Source organism: Balearica regulorum, chromosome 8 (genome assembly GCF_011004875.1).
Source record: "Balearica regulorum gibbericeps isolate bBalReg1 chromosome 8, bBalReg1.pri, whole genome shotgun sequence".
Classification (NCBI taxonomy): Eukaryota; Metazoa; Chordata; class Aves; order Gruiformes; family Gruidae; genus Balearica; species Balearica regulorum.
In genome coordinates, this window is record NC_046191.1 from 7,752,021 (window position 1) to 7,774,496 (window position 22,476).

Below are 22,476 nucleotides of genomic sequence, written 5' to 3' on the forward strand. Positions count from 1 at the left end.
TACTGTATTAGATTTCTTGAAGTAGGTAAAGCCAGAGTAAAGGGCTAGAACAACATGCAAATGTTTTATCTGAAAGGAAAACATTGTAAATATTTCATTATATCATCTTCATTTCAAATAGTTTCATAAGGGGTGCTCATTTGTGCATGTAGTACTAAGTCAGCACTTTGACAATCAAAAATTCATACTTGACACCTTCTTTTCCTCTTACACTGTACTGTGTAACACCCAGAGTGAGTAGGGGTGTAAGATGATGGTGGAGGCATCATGTGTTTCTGGCTTTAGAGAAAATATTTCAGCCATCTCAAACATAATTTGAAGTATTTTTTGTGCTTCCTTTTAAGGTAGTGTGAGTGTTTCATAATTTAGAACATAGAATTCTCAAAACACTTTTATGGGACAGCACTATTGTCCTATTTTTACAAATAACTACTTTGTCTTGCTTCCCTAGGTGGCTTGCTCAAGGTTACACAAGAATCCTCTGTAGGAACAGGGAATTATATCCACATGTTTGATGTTTAAAACTTGAAATCTGGTTCTTGGATTACCCTCTCCTAACAGAAATGAAAGAACTATACCTTTCCTGTCATTCTACTGAAATTAATTAAATTACGAGTATTAATACTCTGAATTTGATCAATGCTTTTAATTCTGTTTACTGCTTCTTTTTGTTTTTAGGCATGTACTGGTATTGAAAATATTGATGAAGCTATAACGTTGCTTGAACAAAATAACTGGGATTTAGTGGTAAGTATTCTAAGAAAATAACTTCATAGATCAACTCCATGTAACAGTGATGTGCCATCTTGCTATTATCTTTATTTCAAAGTTGGGGGTGTCTTTTACGGCTGGGGGAAGTAAGTTAATGTGCAGGTTGTTTCTGGTCTGTTAAAGCCTCATTGCCATGTTAGGGTGATACTGAGTTGTCTATAGCCTGGTATGCTCTGATTGTCTTCATGCCTTTTTCTTTTGTTTCTTTTCCTTTAAATCAATGTTTCATAGTGTGTTTCCTTTTTGGTTAATTGCATGCATAATTTTGTAAGTAGTATAATTAAGGGTAGCGTTTTTAGAAGATATCTTGTGTATACGCACAAGATTTTTGAGGATTTAGGTGCCTGTGGAAGAAATGGAAGGTAAACCAGTTTCAATCTTTCACAAGCTTTTAGTTTAAAAATAAGATAGTTGCTTTTCTGTTGTTAGTTGTTATGCAGAATTGAGTCAGAGATTAAGGCCATACCTTATTTAGATTTAGTGTTAGCCAGACACACGAACAAAAACGCCAGCTAACTAACTCATCCTAAAAAACCTATTGTCTATCTTGTAACAAGGTTCAATGTGCAGACATACAGGAGGAAACCAATAAAAGAAGCAAAACAGTCTTAGGTATTTTAAGACTTTGCATAGGATTATCAGGATAAATAAAGAAACCATTAATCCATTTTCTTAAGGGTTAAAAATATAAAATAAGCAATCAATTAAAAAGCAAGTGATCTTCCTTTAAACTGTAATACCTTTGATATCCTCCTTTTTTTTTTTTTATTCTTTCCAAATGAGTGGTCTTTAGACCAGTCCAAATCATCAGAAAATTATTAAAAATAAATAAATAAATTAGATTTTCTGAAATTGACTATGAATACAATTTCAACTGTCTGCCACATTGTGTTCCCAGCATATTGTTTTGAGTGTTCTCTATGTTTTAACAATTACAAACTAAATATCAGAGAGGTCAGGGTGGGGTTTTAAACTGAGTTTGTTAGAATGAATATTCTGGTTTTTTTAAGGCATATTGTAAACAAACGCTATGTACTCCAAACACTTGAAACTAAATGTTTGAAATGAATGTTGGCCAACGTATATGGAGTCTTTATTTTGCAATATGTCATGGTATAAGCAAGAATGAGACACCAGTCAGCAAAAGGGAGTGCCTATCGTCAGTGCATTCAAACAGAAAAACCCGAATGTATGTTGACGGTGTGGTAGAGTTAAAAACATCTTTTGTTGTAGCAGTTTGTTGTGACTTAGCATGGGCTGTTTTGCAAATTAAAGTGTTTTATAGGAAGGCAAGGATTAGCCTTATGCATTCTGTTCAGGTTGTAGAGTTCTCAATAGAATTTATTAAATCAGTTGTATGTGGTTTTGGGGAATTTATAAATTGTAAAGTATATACTGTACAGTAAATGCTCACAGGTGGGGTTGAATGAGAGAATTGTGATGAAAAATGATAAGAACAACTGAGGGGATTTGTTTTGATTTTTCTTTTTAATTTATTTTATTTTAGGACCGCAGAACAAGCAGAAAGGGAGAGCAAGTGAAGTATTTAAAGCTATGAGAATGGCTATGAGAATAGCCTTAAATACTTAATTTTATTAGCGATGATTAAATAATCTGTAAGTAGAATATAGGGGGAAAAGAAATAATGACCCAAAAATGCAAGCTTAAAAAAGGCATATGGAAAGTAAGAAAGGAAAGAAAATTAGGGATGTAAAAGGTACTTCAGGAAAGTACATAGTTCTTGAAACTAAACAGAAGATGAATGAGAGGAGTGTCTATGAAAAGGAAGTGGTAAGTTGTGGAAGAAAAAAAATTAAATGGGGAGAGTAAAAGTGAAGATGATGCCCTAAGAGTCTGTTATTAGTAGGGCACCAGCTCCTTTTTAGTAAAAGCAGCTGTTGTGTAAAAAAGGGAGTGAAAATCAAATCATGCAAATCTAACAGGGAGTTAAAAGCAGAAGAGTGAAGAAAGAGGAGAGAAGACAAAAGAAACGTAACTGTAAGAAGAGGAGGAAGTAGGATGAGAGGGAATCAAACGTCTTTTTGTTAGGCAAGGGATTTAAGCATTTCATAAGTCAAAACAGTGTACGAAAAAAGGCTCATGACTTATGAGAAATGTAGCATTTTTTATTTTAAAATTAAAAATGTAGTGGTCTGTGGCTTATTGCATAGGTCTTCTATGTGTAGTGGGCATTTTTTGTTTGGGATTTGTTTTTCTTTAATACCTTTGGTTCAGTAGTCAAGTACAGATTCAGTGCCAAGAAACTGGTGAGGAGGGAAGGCTTTGTTTTGATTGAACCAAAAGGTCTTGGAGGTTTTTTTTAGCTGAGATGAAAAATTAAAAAAATCCTTTTGCTTGGCACTAAATATTTCATTTAACGCAGAACAAAACCTTTTTTGGGGTTTGTAAGGAAGGCAAAATTTGTCAGACTTGGTTCACAAATCATGAAGACAGTAGTGAAGTAGTAATGAGTTTGCAAAGAGTTCCTCTATCATCCTTTGACCACCAATCTGTTGGGTAAACAGGAAGAACGTCATCACTGTCTTCTCTAATTTCACTTAGTTTTGTGCATCTTATTCAGATGCTCATCAGGTTCAAGTTTTTGATAAACATAACCTGTAGTAGTAAAATGAAGTCATACAGGTATTCAGAGATTTTTGGGGGGTGTGGGTTTTTTTATGGATTCTTTTACTTACATGATTTTGGAAGTAGAATCAGAGCTCTCTATTTGATCAGGAAAGCTTCTGATCAAATACAGCTGCTTCTGTGAGGCAGCCAGGGTAATATGAAGTAGAAAGCTAACCAAGTCCCATTAGGATGTGATCAACCTAAGCTCAGGGGCACTTTTGCAGCGTTAGTGAAAAACCAAAAACATAAGGAAGTTCTTGTCTTGAACAGATTGTTTTCTTGCTCTTCATTCAGACTGTTTGTATCTCAATTCCACTTTCCTGTTTGGAGAAAAAGCTGTGCACTATCAGAGGCTGTCCTAGGGACCCAGGTGGAAGATTCCCTTGAGTACCTGTTGCTTCTTGAACTCTGTGAAGCTCAACTCAAGGGTGTTGTTATTTCTCTGGGACTTCAGCAAAAACAACCAAGAGCAAGTAGTCCTGGTGTTGGAAAGCAGAAGGATCCCAAAACAGAAACAGCGAGGTACTTACTGACATAAGCTGACGGAGAAGCACATCAGAGTGCACAGGGACAGCAGAGGTTATGTAGTTCACAAGAGAGGTTTCTAATGTCATGCTACACATACTGTGTTTTTGTGTAAGCTTCTTTGAGGATTTCTCTGTTTGCACTGATGCAATATTCCTCCTGCTTATTTTCTCCATACTTTTTTTTTTTCCCCCTGGTCTTGCTAGTAGATTTTAGTATCAAGGGCTAAAATGCCACCAATGTCTGTCTTGTTACTTCAGTGAGTGTTGCTGTGGTCTGTATCTTTTAGACATTTGGTCTTATCTTTAAACAAAGCCAAACCTGAGTGAAGTGTAAGGAACTCCTTTCTTGTTTAGTTTTTCTAATAGCTACTTATGGTTTTTATTAAGAATTAATCTGAATTAATTTTTCAGTTTAGAACTGAAACATCAGCTTGCTATTTTTGAACTTTTACAGATTACCCACCCCCAATTAGAAGTCATCATGTCTATTCCTCTGTGTGGGATACTTTAGCACAATATAAATTGCCATTAATTTATCTTCTACTTACAACTAAATAAATCTGATTTAAATGTCTCAGAGCTGTTTGTTTTGCAGCGTTCAAATCATGTTTGCCACTGTGTGAAATGATATAGGAAACTGTCTTTCATAAATGTTTGGTTGCTAGGCTTTGTTCAAGTGCTTAAAGTCAAATTGATCATGAGAGTGCTGCAGAGGAATTCATATGCGCTAACAGCGTATAAAATACGTGGTGGGATCACGAAGTCTAATCTTGACAATAATTAGTTCTCTACTGTTGCATATGACTTGGCCTTTGTGGCGGTCTGCTGCATGTATAGCGGCTTAGGGTTTTTTTTCTGTATTAGAACGCTGTAGCCTAATTTCTAGGCTTATTATATGCTGAGCGCTGAAATGTTACAAATCTTCTGTAAGATACAGAAGATCAATACGGAGAATATAATCATCTCTTCAAACCTTCATCTTTATGAAACTGTTCTGCAATAAATGGATCCAGCAGCTCTTCTAGGCCTGCCAGGATTGTTGATACATGACTTCCAGAGTGTCATTTCTTTTGGAATCTATTAATTTACAATCATTTTTAACATGTGAGGAAGCAAAAGTTAGGAATTTCTGTCTGTTGTAAAGTCTGATGGTTTCATAGCTTGCCCATTTAAACTACGACCTTCTGTTTTGGCATTTGAAGGTAAGAATGACAGTATAAATGTATCTTAAACTTTGTGTAAAGACAATAAAATAAAAGTATGAAAAATCCCAACTATGTGTCTTTTGAAATGTTTCTGATGATGGTACATATTTGAAGGAAATGACCCATTAATGCAAGAATCTGTAATGTAGTTCTTGGCCCTATGCAATATGGACCTTTGTATATATGGTGTTCTTAGGTAGGTGATAGCTCTTTGCTCTCCTGATATCAAGTGCTTGTATCTGCACATAAAACTTGGTCTCCTGAACCTTTCACAGATTTACTGAAAAACTCAAATCCTTCATATATAGTGTGACTTTATATTCTGTGCTGGTAATCAGAACAGGATTTTTGAATGAAAAGCAGGATTCACCATGCTTAATTTTCTATTTTTTCCAGTATGACCATTTCTGTTGTTACTCCTGTTCACTGATTTAAAATTATTCTTATTTCATGTCTTTTCCAATAGACATTGTAATGTAGGTACTGCTTAACATCGCTTTAAGAAGAAAATAAATTTCATCAAAATAAAGGAGGCAGGTTATACCATATTCATGTCACTATAGATGTGTGCATAATGATTATAAAAAACCCAACCAACCAACCAAACCCAAAAACCAAAAAACACCAACCCAAACAAAACCCCCAAAACCACTTCGCAACTGCATTTATTTTCAAACTATAGTCTTAAAATGACCTTTGTGCCTTCCTGCTATGCTTGGCTTCGTTATTCTGTATTCTCAGGCTCAAAGCACGTGTGACTTCAGTGAAACCAGCAGTTTAGTGCACCTGGAAATGTGATGACTTGCAGTTCCTGTCATACACAGCTTCCAACAGTCAGCTGACAAAAAGCGTTTCTGTACCTTGGAAAGAGCAAATTGTATATTTGGAACATCTGTTTTTATAAAGCTTTGACTCTCAAGTATAGTTTTTTTTCTTTTGAATGGGTAACATACACAGAAGATGAGGGGTTTTTGTATCTCAGAGTTTAAAACCTCTTAAAAATAGTTATTTGTCAGACAGTTTTGTTTTTTTTTAATGTACGTACCCATTTTGGTTATATATTTATATTTACTTCCATGTAATGTTGTCTTTTGGAAAGAGAAGGGAAAAAAAATTGAGAAAAATGAGCTAGGTGCCAGTTTAGATGGGATTCCTAGGCAAAAAATGGGCCATTGCCTCTTGACAGTTATCAACAATCCATTATGTGTATCTTTTATTGCTTTCTAACCATTAACTTAGTTCTTCTGTTATAATGTGTAGGAAATCTCAGTACAAGTTGGTAAAAACTAATACACTAATGATTTTTTTGGTCTATTTTCTAACTGGTTTGCCCTGCAGAAGCTTTGATGTGGTATCTCTTTGTATGTTTTTTTGATTGATTTGAATTGGTCTGCCTCCAGAAACTAGGTGATTAATTTAAGTTTGGCACAGGGCCATTTATTTTCCTTAAAAGTGGGACAGTGTTGTCATATGTTTAGCAGCTCTCCTGTTTCCTTCCAAGCGGGCTGTATTTTAGTGGCTGGAGAAACAGGACTACACATTATGGCGATGGTGTTCGTGATGGCCGCTTTTATCTTATATTGTTGGCCTGCTGTTTTCCATACTTCAGAGTTGTGTGCTGAATATGGCACGCATTTGACAGCACTCGCTGTGGGACTAGTGAGAAGTTCATGATGTACTCCTCTCATTAGGACTAGATCTGAGGGATTTTCACTGTTAGCAACGTGGACTTATCTGTGTATTAATGATGTTCTGCCTGTGGTCAAAGGAACAGTACATCTGCCTGTGGGAATCAGAGGTCTGTATATTCCCCCCTGCCCCCCCCCCCCCTTTTTTTTTTTTTAAGGAGCTTTTAAAGTTTTATTTTAGACAGATGTCTTCTGGATCTTTGTGTCCTCTTGAACATGTTATTGTCAGCTCAGTTAGTTTATGCTGGCTGTTACTGCACTGACAGCATTCAAAGTCCTGCTGCCAGCAGAGCTAAGGAAGAAGGAAGCTCTGAGTTAGGTAATGACAAGTAATGTTGGGGGACAGGCATCCCGCTGGTGCAGGCGTCCTGTGGGCATGGTGCAGGACATACGGGACTTGCAGGTGTCTTGTGTGTCCAAATGCAGCATTAATCTCTTCTACTAGGACACAATTAAATTGTGTGTGAACTTTTGTTTTCCAAAGGACTACAGAAATCCCTTTTGAAAGTCTTCAATGTCCTTTCTCTTAAATTAGGGATCACTGCTTGCAAAAATGGTTTGATTTCTCATTCGTTGTATTTCCAGCTATTTTGCAGCTACCAAAGTGGCATTTCTGTGTCTTTAAGTAAGCTCTGATGCATGCTGTGTATTTTATGCAGCTGGGTGATAGCAAAGACGACTACCTAATTCTTAAAACCCCCATGATTATTAAATTAATTGTTTTTATTTACTTTTGAATGTCTTCATCTCAGGTAAAACAGATGTTTCCTTTTTGTATATTTTCTGCATTGAAGACTGTATGAAATGTGCAGATCTATGGGCAGTTGTAAGCATGGTGTGGCTTTCCACATAGCTGTATGCACATTCATCTATTTAAAAAAAAGCAAAACAAACCCAAAACCAACCACCACCACTAATACATGTGGAGGAAATTAAGATTCTTTACTTGCAGAATGCAAAATAAGAGTGCTGCTTTGATGCCTCAGTAATGTGCTTCAGGGAAGGAAAATTACCTCTGCTGGCAGCAAGGTAGCCCAGTCTTCATGGTCCTACAAATCCAAACTGCTTTCTTCTGAGACTTTTGATAATGGCAATAGTTGATGGCTCAGGTGATGTAGGAAAGTGTTCAATATATCACCACTGTGACAGTCATTTCACATGACTTCAACGAGAGCACAAATTGCAATTGATCCTGTTGCGTCTCTGCATCAGTCTTGGTCTGTTGCCTGCAAGTGGTCTGTTAGACATCAGAAAGTGGTCAACAGAGCAATTACAGTTTAAGATAAAATGGAGCCAAACCCAATAAAAATGTCATATATATGTTCTGACACATACAAGGAAACAAGCGTACTAAAGGGAGAATAAAAATAGCAAATGTCTAACTTGTGTGTTCTAAACTTCTGATTGTTTTGAATAAAACTATTATTTTATTACATAGGTTGGTCCCTTGGATTTTTTTTTTCCCCAAAAAAACTTAGATAGTCTTTGGATTTGTTTTCTTGTTTGGACGACCCTTTGCTCTTTCAAAAGAGTTGAAGAACGCTGCTTGGATCGTGTTAACATTGCCATATCTTGTGATTTTTATAAGGAAACCCATGAAAGCTCTAATCAATGCTGTAGCTGCTGATATTGTGTAAATATCCAAGAATGACAAGTTTCGGAGTGTTGTTCCTGTAAAGAAAGAGGCTGGGAAGGGGCCAGTTTCTGGCTTGTCTGTAGAGAAGGATTTGAAAACTGAAATTAATTGTTTTCCTGTGGTCTGCTATCCCAAAACTTTATTAGATTTCCGTGTGTCTTGCCTGGAACTACTCAGGTACAAAAACACACTCAAAATGCACTTTACCCCAATAAATAATAGCTAAATCATGTACTAGATCCAGATGGACGTTTGGTTTCTTCAGTTTATTATTTTTGTCTTTTTTTTTTTTCTTGGTCCTAAGGCAAGTGAGTGTATAAGAAATTCAAACTCTTCTTCCCCCACCCATGAGCCAAATACCTGTGTCTCCTTACCGGGGCAAAGCCTTGTCTGAGAAAGATTGTTTAGGAACTTGGTGAAAACAGTTTTAACTTCTTTAAATTGCTCCTCTGCTGAGACATCGTGCTTGTTTCATGGAAGAAGTCTTGACAGCCTCAGAGCTTTCATTGTGGAAAAGTGGTGCTATGCAGCGTCATTCTTGTCTCATATTTTTAAGGCACTGCTAAAATTTTAACATTGTAAAATCATTCCTTTAGTAGGTGACTTAACTGTATTTAGGGCTCATTTTGGTCTGCCATATTTAAACGGATTGAGGCCAAGTTTACAACAGATTGAATGTTGTAAACAACTTTATGGAAACCATGAATTAGCATTAAATACATGAATTTTGTCCTTCAATTTGAAGGCAGTCATTTGGGAAGATTAAAAAACTGATAGCTCCCAAGGAGACAGTGGTTTGTGGTGGTTTTTTTTTTTTTTTTTTTTTTTTTAATTTAAGGCAGTTAAGAGTTAAGCCTTTAAACATGTTTTATTTAGTACTGTTTCATCTATGCTTTGTAGTTTTGTTGATTGAATCAGAAGGGACTAATTCTCACATTGGTGACTGAAAGAGAGTGTAACAGGGTAAATATTTTTCCTACAGGATAAACTGGTATAGCTTGGCAAAATGTCTTCTAGATGAACACCCTTTTGTTCCTATTAAATTGGAATAATTCTTCAGTATCTGTGAAGAAATCCATATCTTTCAACCCTTCATAATTCTAGCAAATATCATGGTTTGCAATATATCAGATAGTCTTCTAAATACCAAAGGGATTGTGATAAATTAATTTATTTTGTTTTATAACTATTAATTTTAATTTTTCTAATAGAAAAAGCCTGCTTTATTCACTGGAGGATAACAAAAGTTTTGTGATTATGTGTTTTATGGCTGTATTGTGTAGCCATGTGGCTGTGACGATGCATAGGAAATTTTAATGTCTGGCCAGAAAGAGAGCTGAGGAGATTTTTAGGTGAAACTTTGCTGTCAACATTGTAAAGGAACGCAAGCTGTGTCTCCTTTCCAAATACTGGATTAAATTTAGTTCCTTAAGAAATGAGCTCCTTTATTGAAGTTTTTCTTGCATAGTGATCAAGGAAACAATGGGACTAATAAACTTAGATTTCTGTTGGAAAAAGACTCTTGTTTCTTGTAATAGAGAGGGGTTTGTGTTCTGAGAATAACCCAAAAGCAGCAGCTGAGATCACAGTGGCACCTAATGGTATTGTTGTAGCTGTATGTAGGCATTACCTGCCTGCCTTACGATTTGCAAATACTTATTTTCAGAGGCTTGTACCTCTGTATTGGCAATTTCTATGAAAATTGCTTAGCATTAATTTATCCTGAGACATTCAAATTTAAGAGCAAGTTTCTAGAGTATATTAATAGTGAAGTGGCTGGTAATGAGGTATCTAAAAGTAGTTTGTAGTATATTATTCCATGACTAGTTGAACTGAAAATTGCATGTGTCTTATGAACGTGTGTTTGACAAGTGATTAATCGGTCATGGAGTCATGCTGGGAATGTATGAGTAGGAGAAAAATGAAGTAAATTGTATCATTTGAGAACCAGCACCTGTGCCAATGCGGTGGTTATTTTGCAGGTGAACCTTAATCGTAAAAGATTTTACCACAGAAGCTAGGAGTCATCTAGACCCGTCAAGCTTTTAAAGCAAAGTGTTTTTAAAATGGATTTACTTATTATGCTGTCAGATATCTTAACAGTTCTGCCCTCGTATTATTTAAATATGAAGTCTCCTTAGCTGGTCCTGCAAAACCTGGGTTGCTGCAGTATCAGCAGTATAGCATGGGCTGTCGAGAGGTGTAAGGAGAAATACTTGAGGGAAGTTGTAGGTTTCCGTTTGGAAACGGACTTTCTGGTTTCCAAACACTTAAGTGATACCTTGCATAATTATTCTTTTATTGTTGATTAGTGATTAGGCAGTCTGCTGACTATGGCTAGGCTAATTTGAAAACTGTCATATCAGATGTTTCATGTTATTACATCTTTTTAGTAAAAGGGTCTTAGTCTGTAGGTAGTACTCCTAGGACTTTTTGAGTTACTTTGTGCCCTGGGATTTCATCCCTGTTCTATCTTTTTAGTACTTGCTAAGAGCTAGTAGATCATAGCAAAAGTGACTTTATTTATTTATTTACTTAAGGCTGAACAAAAAGCATGTTGTCATGGAGTAGTTATCCCCAACCTGTACATTTTAGTGTTGCCATTCAAATTTACATAAAATAATTAGGAGAGGGGTAGAAATGTGGGAATTCTGTACACAGGTATTTTTGCAGGCTTAGCCTTTGTTTTGTCTGACTCTCCTGCTGTCTAGCTTAATGTTTTAAGGAGTAACAAAATATGTTTTGATATCAAGCATAAGCATTTCTTTCTGGTAAATTAGAAGGTGAAGCAGTATTAGTGTGAAAAGGTGTGACATTAATGACTAGGGCCAAGATAACTATATATGTGTGTCAGAAAGTAGCAGACACGTCATGGTCTGCTCTTCTCCATTTCTATATTGAATGAGTTTTGAGTGGATAGTTCAGAATAGATTATTTTCCTTTATTCCTGCTGAAATGGAGTTTCTGCTTGGACAGATAATTATCCTTAAGTTTCTTATAAATCTGTTCGTATTATTTATTTTCATTGCACTAGGAAAATAGATCCAGTTATGAATTTATTGAGATTGCGCTTTGTTTGTGGAATTATGCAATGACAATATAAAATTAAAGAACTGTGCAAAATGTGGGATTTTTTTTTCCCAGGATGACAGAAGTATATCTAACTGTTGAAAGGCTTCCTAGTGCATTTCGGCATGTTGTAGGAACTACAGGAAAAAGTTTGCTGAAGCCACCAAAGAAGTAGGGAGAAATGGGAAACCACATCTAGAGTGCTAATTGTAAACTATTTCAACGCGTGCTCTCTTGCTGATGAAGTGAATCATCTGTATGAATATATTCATGTGGCATTTTTTGATGAAATGTTAATTTTTTGCTTTATTAGCAATTCTATTGTTTTGCAGCTTTTCATGAAGTATATTTGTTGTAAAGAAAGCAAGCTGAAATAAAGCAGAATGCATAGAAGACATTTCATTGTAGTTCAATTACAGCTTTTGGTTAAATTTTAACCACGATGGGGACAAATGTTGGCATTCTGTAAAAACTTTGTGGGTGTAACTTCACGTCTAGCACTTGGAAATACTTTGAGACTTGCAAAGCTGGGGAAGCGCCAGCAAGTATAACACAAGCTACAGGAAAAAGCTGACTCGTTTCTTTGCCTTGAAAAGCCTGCCAAAGATAACAAAGGTAGAAGTTGCTTCTGTTACTACTGGGGCATAATTAGTAATTTTTTAATTTAAATATTATTGCATTCATTTAAAAATCCAAAGCGAATAATATTTTTCACAACTGACTCATAGCAGTCATTACTTGCTAAAGCAATGTTTTCAAAGCTGTGTATGTAGGAAGGTGAGAGTGTATCTTGTTTGTAAAAAGCCTCTGGTCTGAAATAATTGGTATTTCTGCAGAACGTTTTATGGAATTTCTTGTTTAGAATGACACATCGCAGACTTGCCTGTAGCAGGCAAGATTTGGTACTTGCATGAAGCTCCACAGAAGTCGTATTCCTCTGCTTGGGAATCATAGAATCCTGATGTCTTGGGGCAGAAAGAAGTGATTGTGTTTACAGCTGATTTTAGTAAACCTGTATTTTAGTAATCCAGATTGACTGCAGTGGTCCACTAATACTTGCAGTATATTTTTGGCAGCATCAGTTAGTAAAACTTCTGCTGTTTATTCCCAAATTTTCAACTTCTTTATTGTTGTAAACTGACTACAAGAAAAGCGTATCCATAGTCTGTCTTACTTTTTATCCAGTTTCGTGAAATCACAGCATCAGCAGGTCAGAACAAGTGTTTTGACACATCTGCATCTGGCATTACCTGTTATTATCAGTTCTGTTGAAAACACAAGCCCGAATTAGTATTTGCCAAAAAGAAAGTTATTAGGGGAGCATTATTTCAAAACATGTACTGTCGTTACTGAAATATATGCATTTAGCAGAATCCTGCAAGTTAGTCTCATTGTTAGAAATACTTCTGTGCTCAAAAGGAACTAATAAATCTTTGCGCTTCTCCTGTTTTGCTTTACTGTTGTATATAAAAGTGTGTTCCTTTGTCACACAGATTTATAGTTTGGAAGCAATTTAAAATTCACTTTTGTTTTTTTGGTCCTTTCATGCATGTTTTGTCTCACTAATGCTTTCCTTTATCTCTTATAATTTGATGATTTGTTTTTCCTCTCTGGATAACATTTGTTCACTTTAGGGTTTTGTTTCCTTTTTCTTTTTAAGCTCCCCATTGTACGAAGCATTTGGAGTTTTATCTTCCATTTATTTTGTTTGAATACCAAATAAAAGAATGGATTTTAAATGTTCAGGATAACCAATTTATCACGTGAAAGCAACAAAGTTAGAGTAAGAATATTGTATTTTGGGGGGAATATCACATTTAGCTCAAATTAGGAGTAGAATTAGTTGCAATGGAATTACAATTGTAAATAGGGTACTACAAATGGCCCTTTTGATGCTGTGGAAATATATTGTAAAATACAAAAGATAAGAAATAAATTTTCTAGTGTATTATAGATAGCCCGGAGGAATACTGGCTGATATTTCCAAAATAACACCAAAACCTACATACGTGGTTTGTATCTTCACTTGTGTAATCAGACTGAGAAATAAACGTAAGTTTATATGCTATCAAATATTAAAATAGGTTTCTATTTGTTTTGTAGTGTGAAACAACAAAGCAAACTTTTTCTTTTTTTTCAGTTATATTTCAAAATATAGTCCTAAAAGCTGCTAGCACCCCTTCCTCTGAGCTGATGAGCTGTCTTTACTTCTGCTAATGTAGAAAACGGTGTGGGGTAAACTTTCTGAATTTGTGATTTCAGAGAAATTGGTTTTATATCAAGGAAATGTTAAATATATAATAGGAAGAAAAGGCAAAATGAACAGGAAAGACACAAAATGCAGAAGTTTAGGTTTTTTTAGCTTACCAAATGTTTTAAACCAAAAATAAAATCTATGAGTTGTAGCATTTGGGGAAGAATATAGATTTTTGAAAGTCATAATAAATGAATCCTTTCATCAAAGAAAGCTCTTACTGAGTTTCATAGAAATAATTAAGTATGTGGATTATGAGGCTATTACATGAAGTAGAATGGAATAAAAAAATAATTACTAGAAATCTGAATATCTCGGACCTACAGAAAATCGTGGGGTTGGGAGGAAATGCCCCATGAGGAAGTTACTCCATTGTATTTCCCCGTGACTTTCTGAAGCAGTTGATACTGTTTGGTTGGACATCTTTGGATTATGGATTAGATCATCTGCTATGGCAGTTCCTATTACCCTCTGTCTACGTCTCATTCATGTATTGTGTTTGTTTAATGTAAACCTCCTCAACTACAGCTAAACAAATGTAAAGCTCTGTGTGGGCTTTATTAAGTAGACTGGAGTGGTCTTGCTGAATTCAGTCAAACCTAAATAAGCCTTTTAAAATTCTGTGTGAGCTGATTCATGCATAAAAATGTACTGGTTGCGTTAAGCTGATGTGGTTATTTATCTTAATGAAGCTCATGGCAGCTTTCACATCTGCATGGTATTAACATCTCTAGTCTCTTCTGAATGCGTTGTTCTTCCAGCATCATGCTGCTTGAACTTGCTTTCTTCTTTTGCTTGGAGATGTGTTTTCTCATATACTGTTTTGGAAAATTGATCTTATTTTGTGCTTTGTAAAAGCTCTTGCTCTTAATTGAGGTAGAAGTTTGAATGGGGAAGGTTTTAAAGGATCTGTATCCAGCGCAGGATCTGCATCTGTCAGCCAAAACCATTCTCTAGTATGGAGGTTGGAAAGAAGAGGGAACAAGAGATGGCCATGGAGGAGGATCTTTAATTGTGCTTTTGCCTGGGTGTGCTTTTAACTTGTAAGATAATTCATTTAAACATCACTTTCAAATTCTGGAAATTTAAAAAATACCTCCCATCTGTAGTTCATGAAGAGGAAGGAATTCCCCACCTCATTTGAATATCCAATCAGTATATGAACACCTCTGCTTTTAAATAATGTGATTGGCAAATCCAGTCTGTCTTCAAACTTGGTGATAACTACTGAGTATTTTAAAACTTGGAAATTTAATGTTCGTATGATCTAAAATACCATAGTCTGTTCATGATTATTCATAGGACCCTCATTCCCCTGGGATGAGAGTCACTGTGAGATGTGCTTAATTGCTTTTAAATGGTTAGTACTGTAATTGTGTGTTTTGAGAGAAGTCATCAACATTGTTGCTTAATCTGGTTATTAAGAAATGGTGGCTCTTGTTTTTCTTTCTAACACTGTTTTGTACTCATAAGAGACAGTCACATTTAGTCAGAACTGACTAATCTATTTAAGTTAATATTCCCTTGAGGAAAAGCTTTAAATTTCACAGTCTGCTTCACAACGTTCTTCAGACACTTGAAGAATTTCAATCTGTTTGTAGAACAGCGCAGAGTTTCTGGATTGCCCAAACTATTAATTTATTCATTAACCTTTTATTAACCCTATTGCTTTATTGTTTTCTATGTTTGCGGGAAACAGCAAAAAAATTTGATTTAATATATTTTGATACTGGAAGCTTGCTGCTGAAACGAACACCAAAAAAAGTATTGTTACTTTGAACCTTTGTAATTGGCACTCCTTGGTCCGGTATTCCTGTCTTCCCATTCATTTAAATGAACAGGATTCTCGGTACTGTTTATCGATATATCCTATATTGTTGGATGATGGAGTCATAGAACACTTGAGATTGGAAGTTACTTCTGGATGTTGGTCTGGTCAAAAGCAGTTCCAATTAGATCAGGTCATGCAGGGCTTAATAAATTCTTAAATAAACTGTTTTAATTCCTGGATATCTCCAAAGTGTATAAATCAAGTATAACTAAATTTGGCTTATAATTTCTTAAAATGAGATGTGGGTCTGGTTGTTTGAATATTATCGTCAAACCAGTAATTATATCCTTGCTTCTATTCCTCTGTTCCGGGTTTGAACAGTGTTGCAGTAGAGTTTGTGTATGGGTAGCATTGAAACACACCTAAGGTTCTTGGCTTTGGGGGGAAAAAAAAATCTTATAAAAACCTTATAGTTTTCCACTTAAGGTGAGCTTCAGTCTTTAAATAGTGATAGCATTAGAACAGGCAAATACCTGTCGGAGCTGTGGTACCCCGTATCCAGCAGCGACAGTCGTGGATATACAGTGTGAGAACAGCATAAGCATGGGGTGCTATTTCCTTGGTAGCGCTCTCAGCAACAGGTTATTGGAAGCTGAAGAAATTTTCTGAGCCAGACGTGGTATCTTTATATTTAATAACCCATGAATAGTTTTCATGCACTTGTTATTAAAAATTGTTTCAAGGGTAATACATCTTTTTAATTACTGTATATTGGTCACCCAGCCTGGTTTTGATGATCAAACGATCCCTGTTTGGAAAGAAAAAAAATTTAATATCTTTGAATGTTTGTTTAACCATAGAGACCTGATCCTCTCTCAAAGGGGACTGACACTGGGGAAGAGCAGCCTGGAACAGATCGTGCCTTAATAACTTGTTCTTTTTTTTTTTTTTTTTTTTTTTATATAGTCACAACCTTGCTCCTATGAAATTCTAAAGCAGATGGTTGTTCCTTTTTCTTATTTTCTTTGCAGAGTCTACTTATAGATGTCTTGTAAGAACATGAGTATTTAATATTTATGCAATATCTACATGTGCACTGCTACCATTTGCCGTCTACATAATTTTAGTCTTCCATCTTGCTTAACAAACAGTGTCCAGACTCTTTATTTTTACAGTGTGGTTAATAGAGGTCTTTCCATCAAAAAAGTACATAATGCTGCTGCTGTTTTTTTTTTCTTACTGCTGTGCCCGTTAAATGTCATCAAGTTTACAAAACTGGCGATGTGAACAAGTCAGTTATTCAGTTTTAAAGAAAATAGCTTGGAGCCTCTATCGTATTTAACCCCTCTAACTAGGCTTAGAGAAGGTTTGAGCTGATTTAATCCTCTGAGCCCGAGACACGAGCTTTGACAGAAAAAGTGTGGAAGTGGCACGCTGTGCTATATTTCTTCACAGCTGAAGCATCTTCTTTTTCTTAGAGTAAAGAGAATTCCGTTGCACCAGCAGATTATTATTAGTGTTGGCCCTGTGGTACCGTGTATCCTATAGATGCAAAATAGAGGATATTTTTATCTTTCAATCAACTTTACGTGTTGATTAATGGGAATGAAATGTATGTTACTGAAGAGTGTGTGTGTGGGAACAATCCAGAAAAAAACAAACAACCCAAAACCTCCCACTTTTTCTTGGAGGTTGATTAGATGAACATGATTGAGAGCTATGTGTGACTGCAAAACCCACAATGATGATAAATGAGACACGTTGTTAAAAAAGAAAGCACCAATTACTGCCATGCACTGGATAAACTGATCTGGTAGGAAGCTTTGTTTTCAGTGTAATTTGGTACAGCCTTATGGGTCGTTGCTGTAGCTCACAGATACCTGTGACCCTTTTCCTTGTCTACCTTTTTTCCCCCTATTATTTATGCAATATTTGTGTCTAAATACATGATAAATCTTACTGCACAATCATAGTTACTTAGTTGTGTTCAGCAGAAATTCTTTTTGACTTTATGTAGCCTTACCCATTAATGGAAATTGTAAAAATTCATGCTTCTATATTCATAGAAAAAGAAAGCATAGCATTTAAAATTAGATTGTATCAAGATTTGTGTTTATTAAGCACTTAAGGTGCATTTTTAATGTCAATTTGTAAAAATTGTGTTGGTAGATGATGACTGTCCATAGTTCAGTTGCAGTATTTGACTTGATCCTCCTGGAGTACCAGGGAATCTATGAGCTGCTGAATGTCAGTGTTACTGTGTTCATCAGGGACAGATGCTCATTCACCAGGTATTCGGGCCAACAGGTCAGGTATATCTGACATATGAGAATGGATATTAAAAGTTGTGATAGTAGAAACGCATGAATCGCTGCTGGTACAGCAGAAAATGGAGATTAGTGGGATGCTACAAGCTCTCTTTAATCTCACTGTTAAGCCTAATAAATATGTACTTGTGAACACAATAAAGATCATCAAAGAGCAGAAATAGAATTAGTCTTTTGAGGTCTGTTTTTTCTCCTCTCTAGATTTTTTTTTTTTTAAATTCTTTCTCATTCCTTGTCAAATTCCCTTCTGTGCTATTCCACCTTAATCCTAGCCCGGCAGTGGGCAGACTAAGAGGCTGAAGTTAGGTAGGGTTCTGACATCTTTACTCCCATATCTTCTAACAATAATCAGCACAAAGTTTAATCAGCTGAGGAGTAAAATGTGTAAGTCACTTTCACCAGCTCATATGCTATCACTTTCAGTGCCCCTCAAATCTGAAAAATCCTAGCAATGAGATGATTTTAAAACACTTTCTTGGTGGTATAAAGCAGTCTGAAATAAGTTGTCTTCTAAATACTGTTGAAGAGAATCTTACTTGCTTTCCAAGTTTTTCCTTCATCCTGATTTACATATAATTTCAAAGTTTATACAAACTTATATAGCATCAGATGTGCTGGAAATGCATTAAAACTTTCTGCAACATAGATTAGAGCAACGCTGTCATAGGCTGTGAAGATAATTTTGTTAGAAGTGGGGTTTTGAACTTGCAACTGGGGTATATTGTGGCTATTTGAAAAATTATAGACTCATAGAATCGTTTAGGTTGGAAAAGACCTTTAAGCTCATCAAGTCTAACCATTAACTTAGCACTGCCAAGTCCACCACTAAACCATGTCCATAAGCTGCACATCTACACATCTTTTAAATACCTCCAGGGATGGTGACTCCACCATTTCCCTGGGCAGCCTGTTCCAATGCTTGAAAACTTTTGGTGACGAAATTTTTCCTGATATCCAATCTAAACCTCCCTTAGTGCAACTTGAGGCCATTTCCTCTTGTCCTATTGCTTGTTATTAGGGAGAAGAGACCAACACCCATCTGGCTACAACCTCCTTTCAGGTGGTCATAGAGAGTGGTAACGTCTCCCCTCAGCCTCCTGTTCTTCAGTCCAAACAATCCCAGTTCCCTCAGCCACTCCAGATAATGCATTTTAATATGAGATAGAATTCATTAGGATATTTTTATGGGTAATAACTCTGTAATTTCAAATAAGACCAAATCTGAAAGCAGCTTGCCATGTTTGTACTTACACACCTATAAGTAATACTTTGTTTATTTTCATGATTTTGGATGGGATGATATTTAATACTTAACATTTAACTGCATAAACCTTACTTAAAAATACTTCCTTTTCTACTTAAAGATTGTTTGAATTTTGGGTGGTAGTAACTTCTGTGATTCCCTGGCACATGAGGACTCTTAAGAGGCTAGATGGTATTTGTGTGTGTGAGCCAGAAGCAGGTTGTCTAGAAGACGTAGGTGTGACGGAGGCACGCGTGTTGTTGAGTAGCTGTTTGCGCCGACTTCAGCAATTCCTGAACCCATCAGGCTTGCAACATGCGGTGGTTGTGCAGGTTTATAGGTTTGTGCAGGTCTGATGCTGGTGGGAAACATTAGATTTTCTGTGTACGTGCTGTCTGACTGCCTCGTCTGTGCACAGTTAGCTCAATGTGTTTGAAAGCAATATGTTCACCATGTGTATGTACCAAGCGTACAGTGTTAGATTTACTGAGCATGGGCCATGCAGTTTATTCCCATGCATTCCACCTGGGAAATCCATCGTGCGCATAGAGGAGTCTGAGCTTCAGTTCATGTTTGTTTTCACTTAGATATGGTTTTTGTTTTATGCAGGTACTTTAATTTTACCAAGGATGTTCACTGAATGGAGAATTATTTTATGGCATATTTTAAAGCAAGCTAATCACTCTTTAAAACATATTATAAAAGTTCTGATTTATTTTTGTTGCTCCGTATGCTTGACTCAAAACTTGTTTTCTCTTTTCAGGCAGCTATAAATGGTGTAATACCACAAGAAAATGGCATTCTACAAAGGTAAGCACAGAAGGCTGGAGTAGTACACACAGACAATGATGCTGGGTAATAGTTACATTTTTTGTTCCTAATTCCTAAGAAGATGATGTAATTCTCCTCTTAAAGCAGTTTCTGGAGCCACAAGTTCAATTCCTGGCAGAGCTAATTTAATGTTCAATTTTTCCTGCACTGATGGAGGACCAGCTCGACCCCCTATTCAAATCACTTAATTTTTGTTTTGACTTCATTGGTTGTTGGGTCATTTTGTGCAGGGTTGTCTCTCTACATAGTCTGGATTTTGGTATGCCTTCTTGGGTGTCAGGACTTGGTTTTATTTTTTTTGCAAAGATACAAAAATTTGCAAGGCAAATCCACAGATGTTCCCGGCTATGTATTTTCTTTTTCCTTTTGCATTTTTAAAGGTATTGATATTCCATGCTTCCCTGTCCCCAGCCAAAAATGTTTGTATTTTTGTAGGTGGTTGTTGTTTGTTTGTTTGTTTTTTTTAATTGAAGCAGCAGATACTGTGCTAGATAAAGTAAGGTTGCTCCCTTCTAGAAGTAGCTTTACTGATTTTCTTTCAGCTTCTGAATTAAATTTTGGCTTGTATACTGATGCCTGGATATCTTGAAGTCACTGAAGCATGAGGTCCTAAGTGCTGATGAGGCAATTGAAAACACCAGAACAGGAATTGAGCTACTTGAGAGAGACAGTAAAATAGTGTTTAAAATTTTGTTTAGAAAAATACTCCATGTACTATAAAAAGTTTATTTTAGTGAAGATACTTAATGTAGGTAAAGCGGTGTTTTGGCATCTCTGTCAATACTTACTAAAGCTATTGTTAAATAGAGTCAGTTTTGATTCAGGGTAAAACCTTATTTGCTCAGTAAAGTTACAAGATGTTTATTTACCATAAGGCCTACCTAGTCTGTTTGAGATCAAGTCTCGGTTGTGTTGAGCATTCTTTCTACCTATGGTAATAAGTCTTGATCTCAAAGTATTTATATTCAAAATACCAGAATGTTTGGAACCGTTTGGTCAGGGGAAAGGAGCTGGGGAATAGTTATGCCTGACTTGGATAACAAGCTGGTCCAGTGTCCACTTCCAGCTTTCTTCCATGCTAATTTATTCATTTTTAGAAATGATTGGTCAGTTGAATGTGTCTCAAATACTTATTTTTTTTTTTTCTTCCACTGGAAGTGGTTTAAAAGGAGGCTCAGAAGACTTAGAAGCCTAGTTTCCAATGGGTTTCAGATGAGGCTTATTTTACTGATGTGAGGCTTTTTATGTTCCATTAGAGGTTGCCAGTCAGATATGTAGGATGCCTTTTGTGGTGGAATCAAATAGAATTAATACAACTGGACTTGAAGTAAGTTAAGTTATTGAAGGGAAAAAGCCCCACCGTTTTGTTTCATAATTCAGTTTTGCTGTTTAAATAAATCAATCCAGTCCTGATAATCAGGATATTCATTGCTTCTTGGATCTGTTAACAAAATATTTATAGGACTTAATTCATAGTTGGCCATCAGATTTAAGACAGTAACATATCACTCAGTTTTATTTTCAGGATTTAAAGTATAAAACTGTTTCCCATACTCTTTAGACCTCTGAAATCATGCTTTGACCTTTGAGTATGGATCTTTGAGTATGGGTCTTTGTAGCTGGGAATTCATCCTTCTAAGCCTGCTGATGTGAGAAGTGAAGGAGCTCCTTATTTTACAAGGATAACATGATTTTCTTTTTCAAATTTGGAAGGCACGATGATGATGGGGATTTGCAATAGCTATGTATAATTTCTGCACTTCTGTGACATGCATGCCATCCAAATTTATGCTTTTTTTAAGTCCTGGCCTCCTCTAGATGACAGACTTGACTTGCTATAAGAAGCATTTCCATTGAGAGATCTCATGATACCTTCAAGAAGGGCGGGATGCTTTTTAAAATAAGTTCTGTTTAGAATGGAAATGAAGCAACTTACATCTCAGCATTTCTTAAATCCTTCTTTGCTCAGCTTCCATCCTTTCAGTGCATATGTTTTATTACCTTGCATCTTCCATCATGATATCCTGTAACTGCCCAGCATGTATGATAATCCTGCTGATCAGAACATCTCTAAGGCAAAGCTCTAGGCTTGCCCTGTGAAGTTGTTTGTGTTCTAGATTTAATTTCTGTACCTCATAGGTTTGGGGGATTTTTTTTTTGCCTCAGTACTGTTCCTTAAATGTCATGTTTTGCTACCTTTGTTTCTAATCCAAATTACAAGCTTCTTGTGGACAGGCTTACTGAGGAAGATGAAGTGCTTCTGGGTAGTGAGGGTTTTCCCATTTATTCTGACCTGTAATGCTGTATATATCCTTGAGCCAGGTATGGAAACATCCTTATGTGAATGTCCAGAGGGGTTGAAGGGTTTTGAACTTAAAGGCAAGCTAAAATTCCACGTTGCATTACTGTTGTACTTCTACGTATACGTTTTTTTTGCAATACATACCTCATTATTTTATTTTATTTACTGTAAGTACATAACTATTTTCATATCTGACTTGTTTTCCACTAATTTGGTATTGGGAA

The 22,476-nt window shown here is 36.0% G+C and overlaps 1 protein-coding gene across 1 annotated transcript in view; it reads left to right on the forward strand.

Moving 5' to 3' along the window:
- Positions 1 to 22,476, forward strand: part of FAF1 (Fas associated factor 1) — a 172,037-nt gene that overhangs the window by 17,189 nt on the left and 132,372 nt on the right. The window contains exons 2-3 of the mRNA XM_075759441.1: positions 679 to 747; positions 19,883 to 19,929. Of these exons, the coding sequence (XP_075615556.1) occupies positions 679 to 747; positions 19,883 to 19,929 (116 nt within the window). The remainder of the gene's footprint in view (positions 1 to 678; positions 748 to 19,882; positions 19,930 to 22,476) is intronic.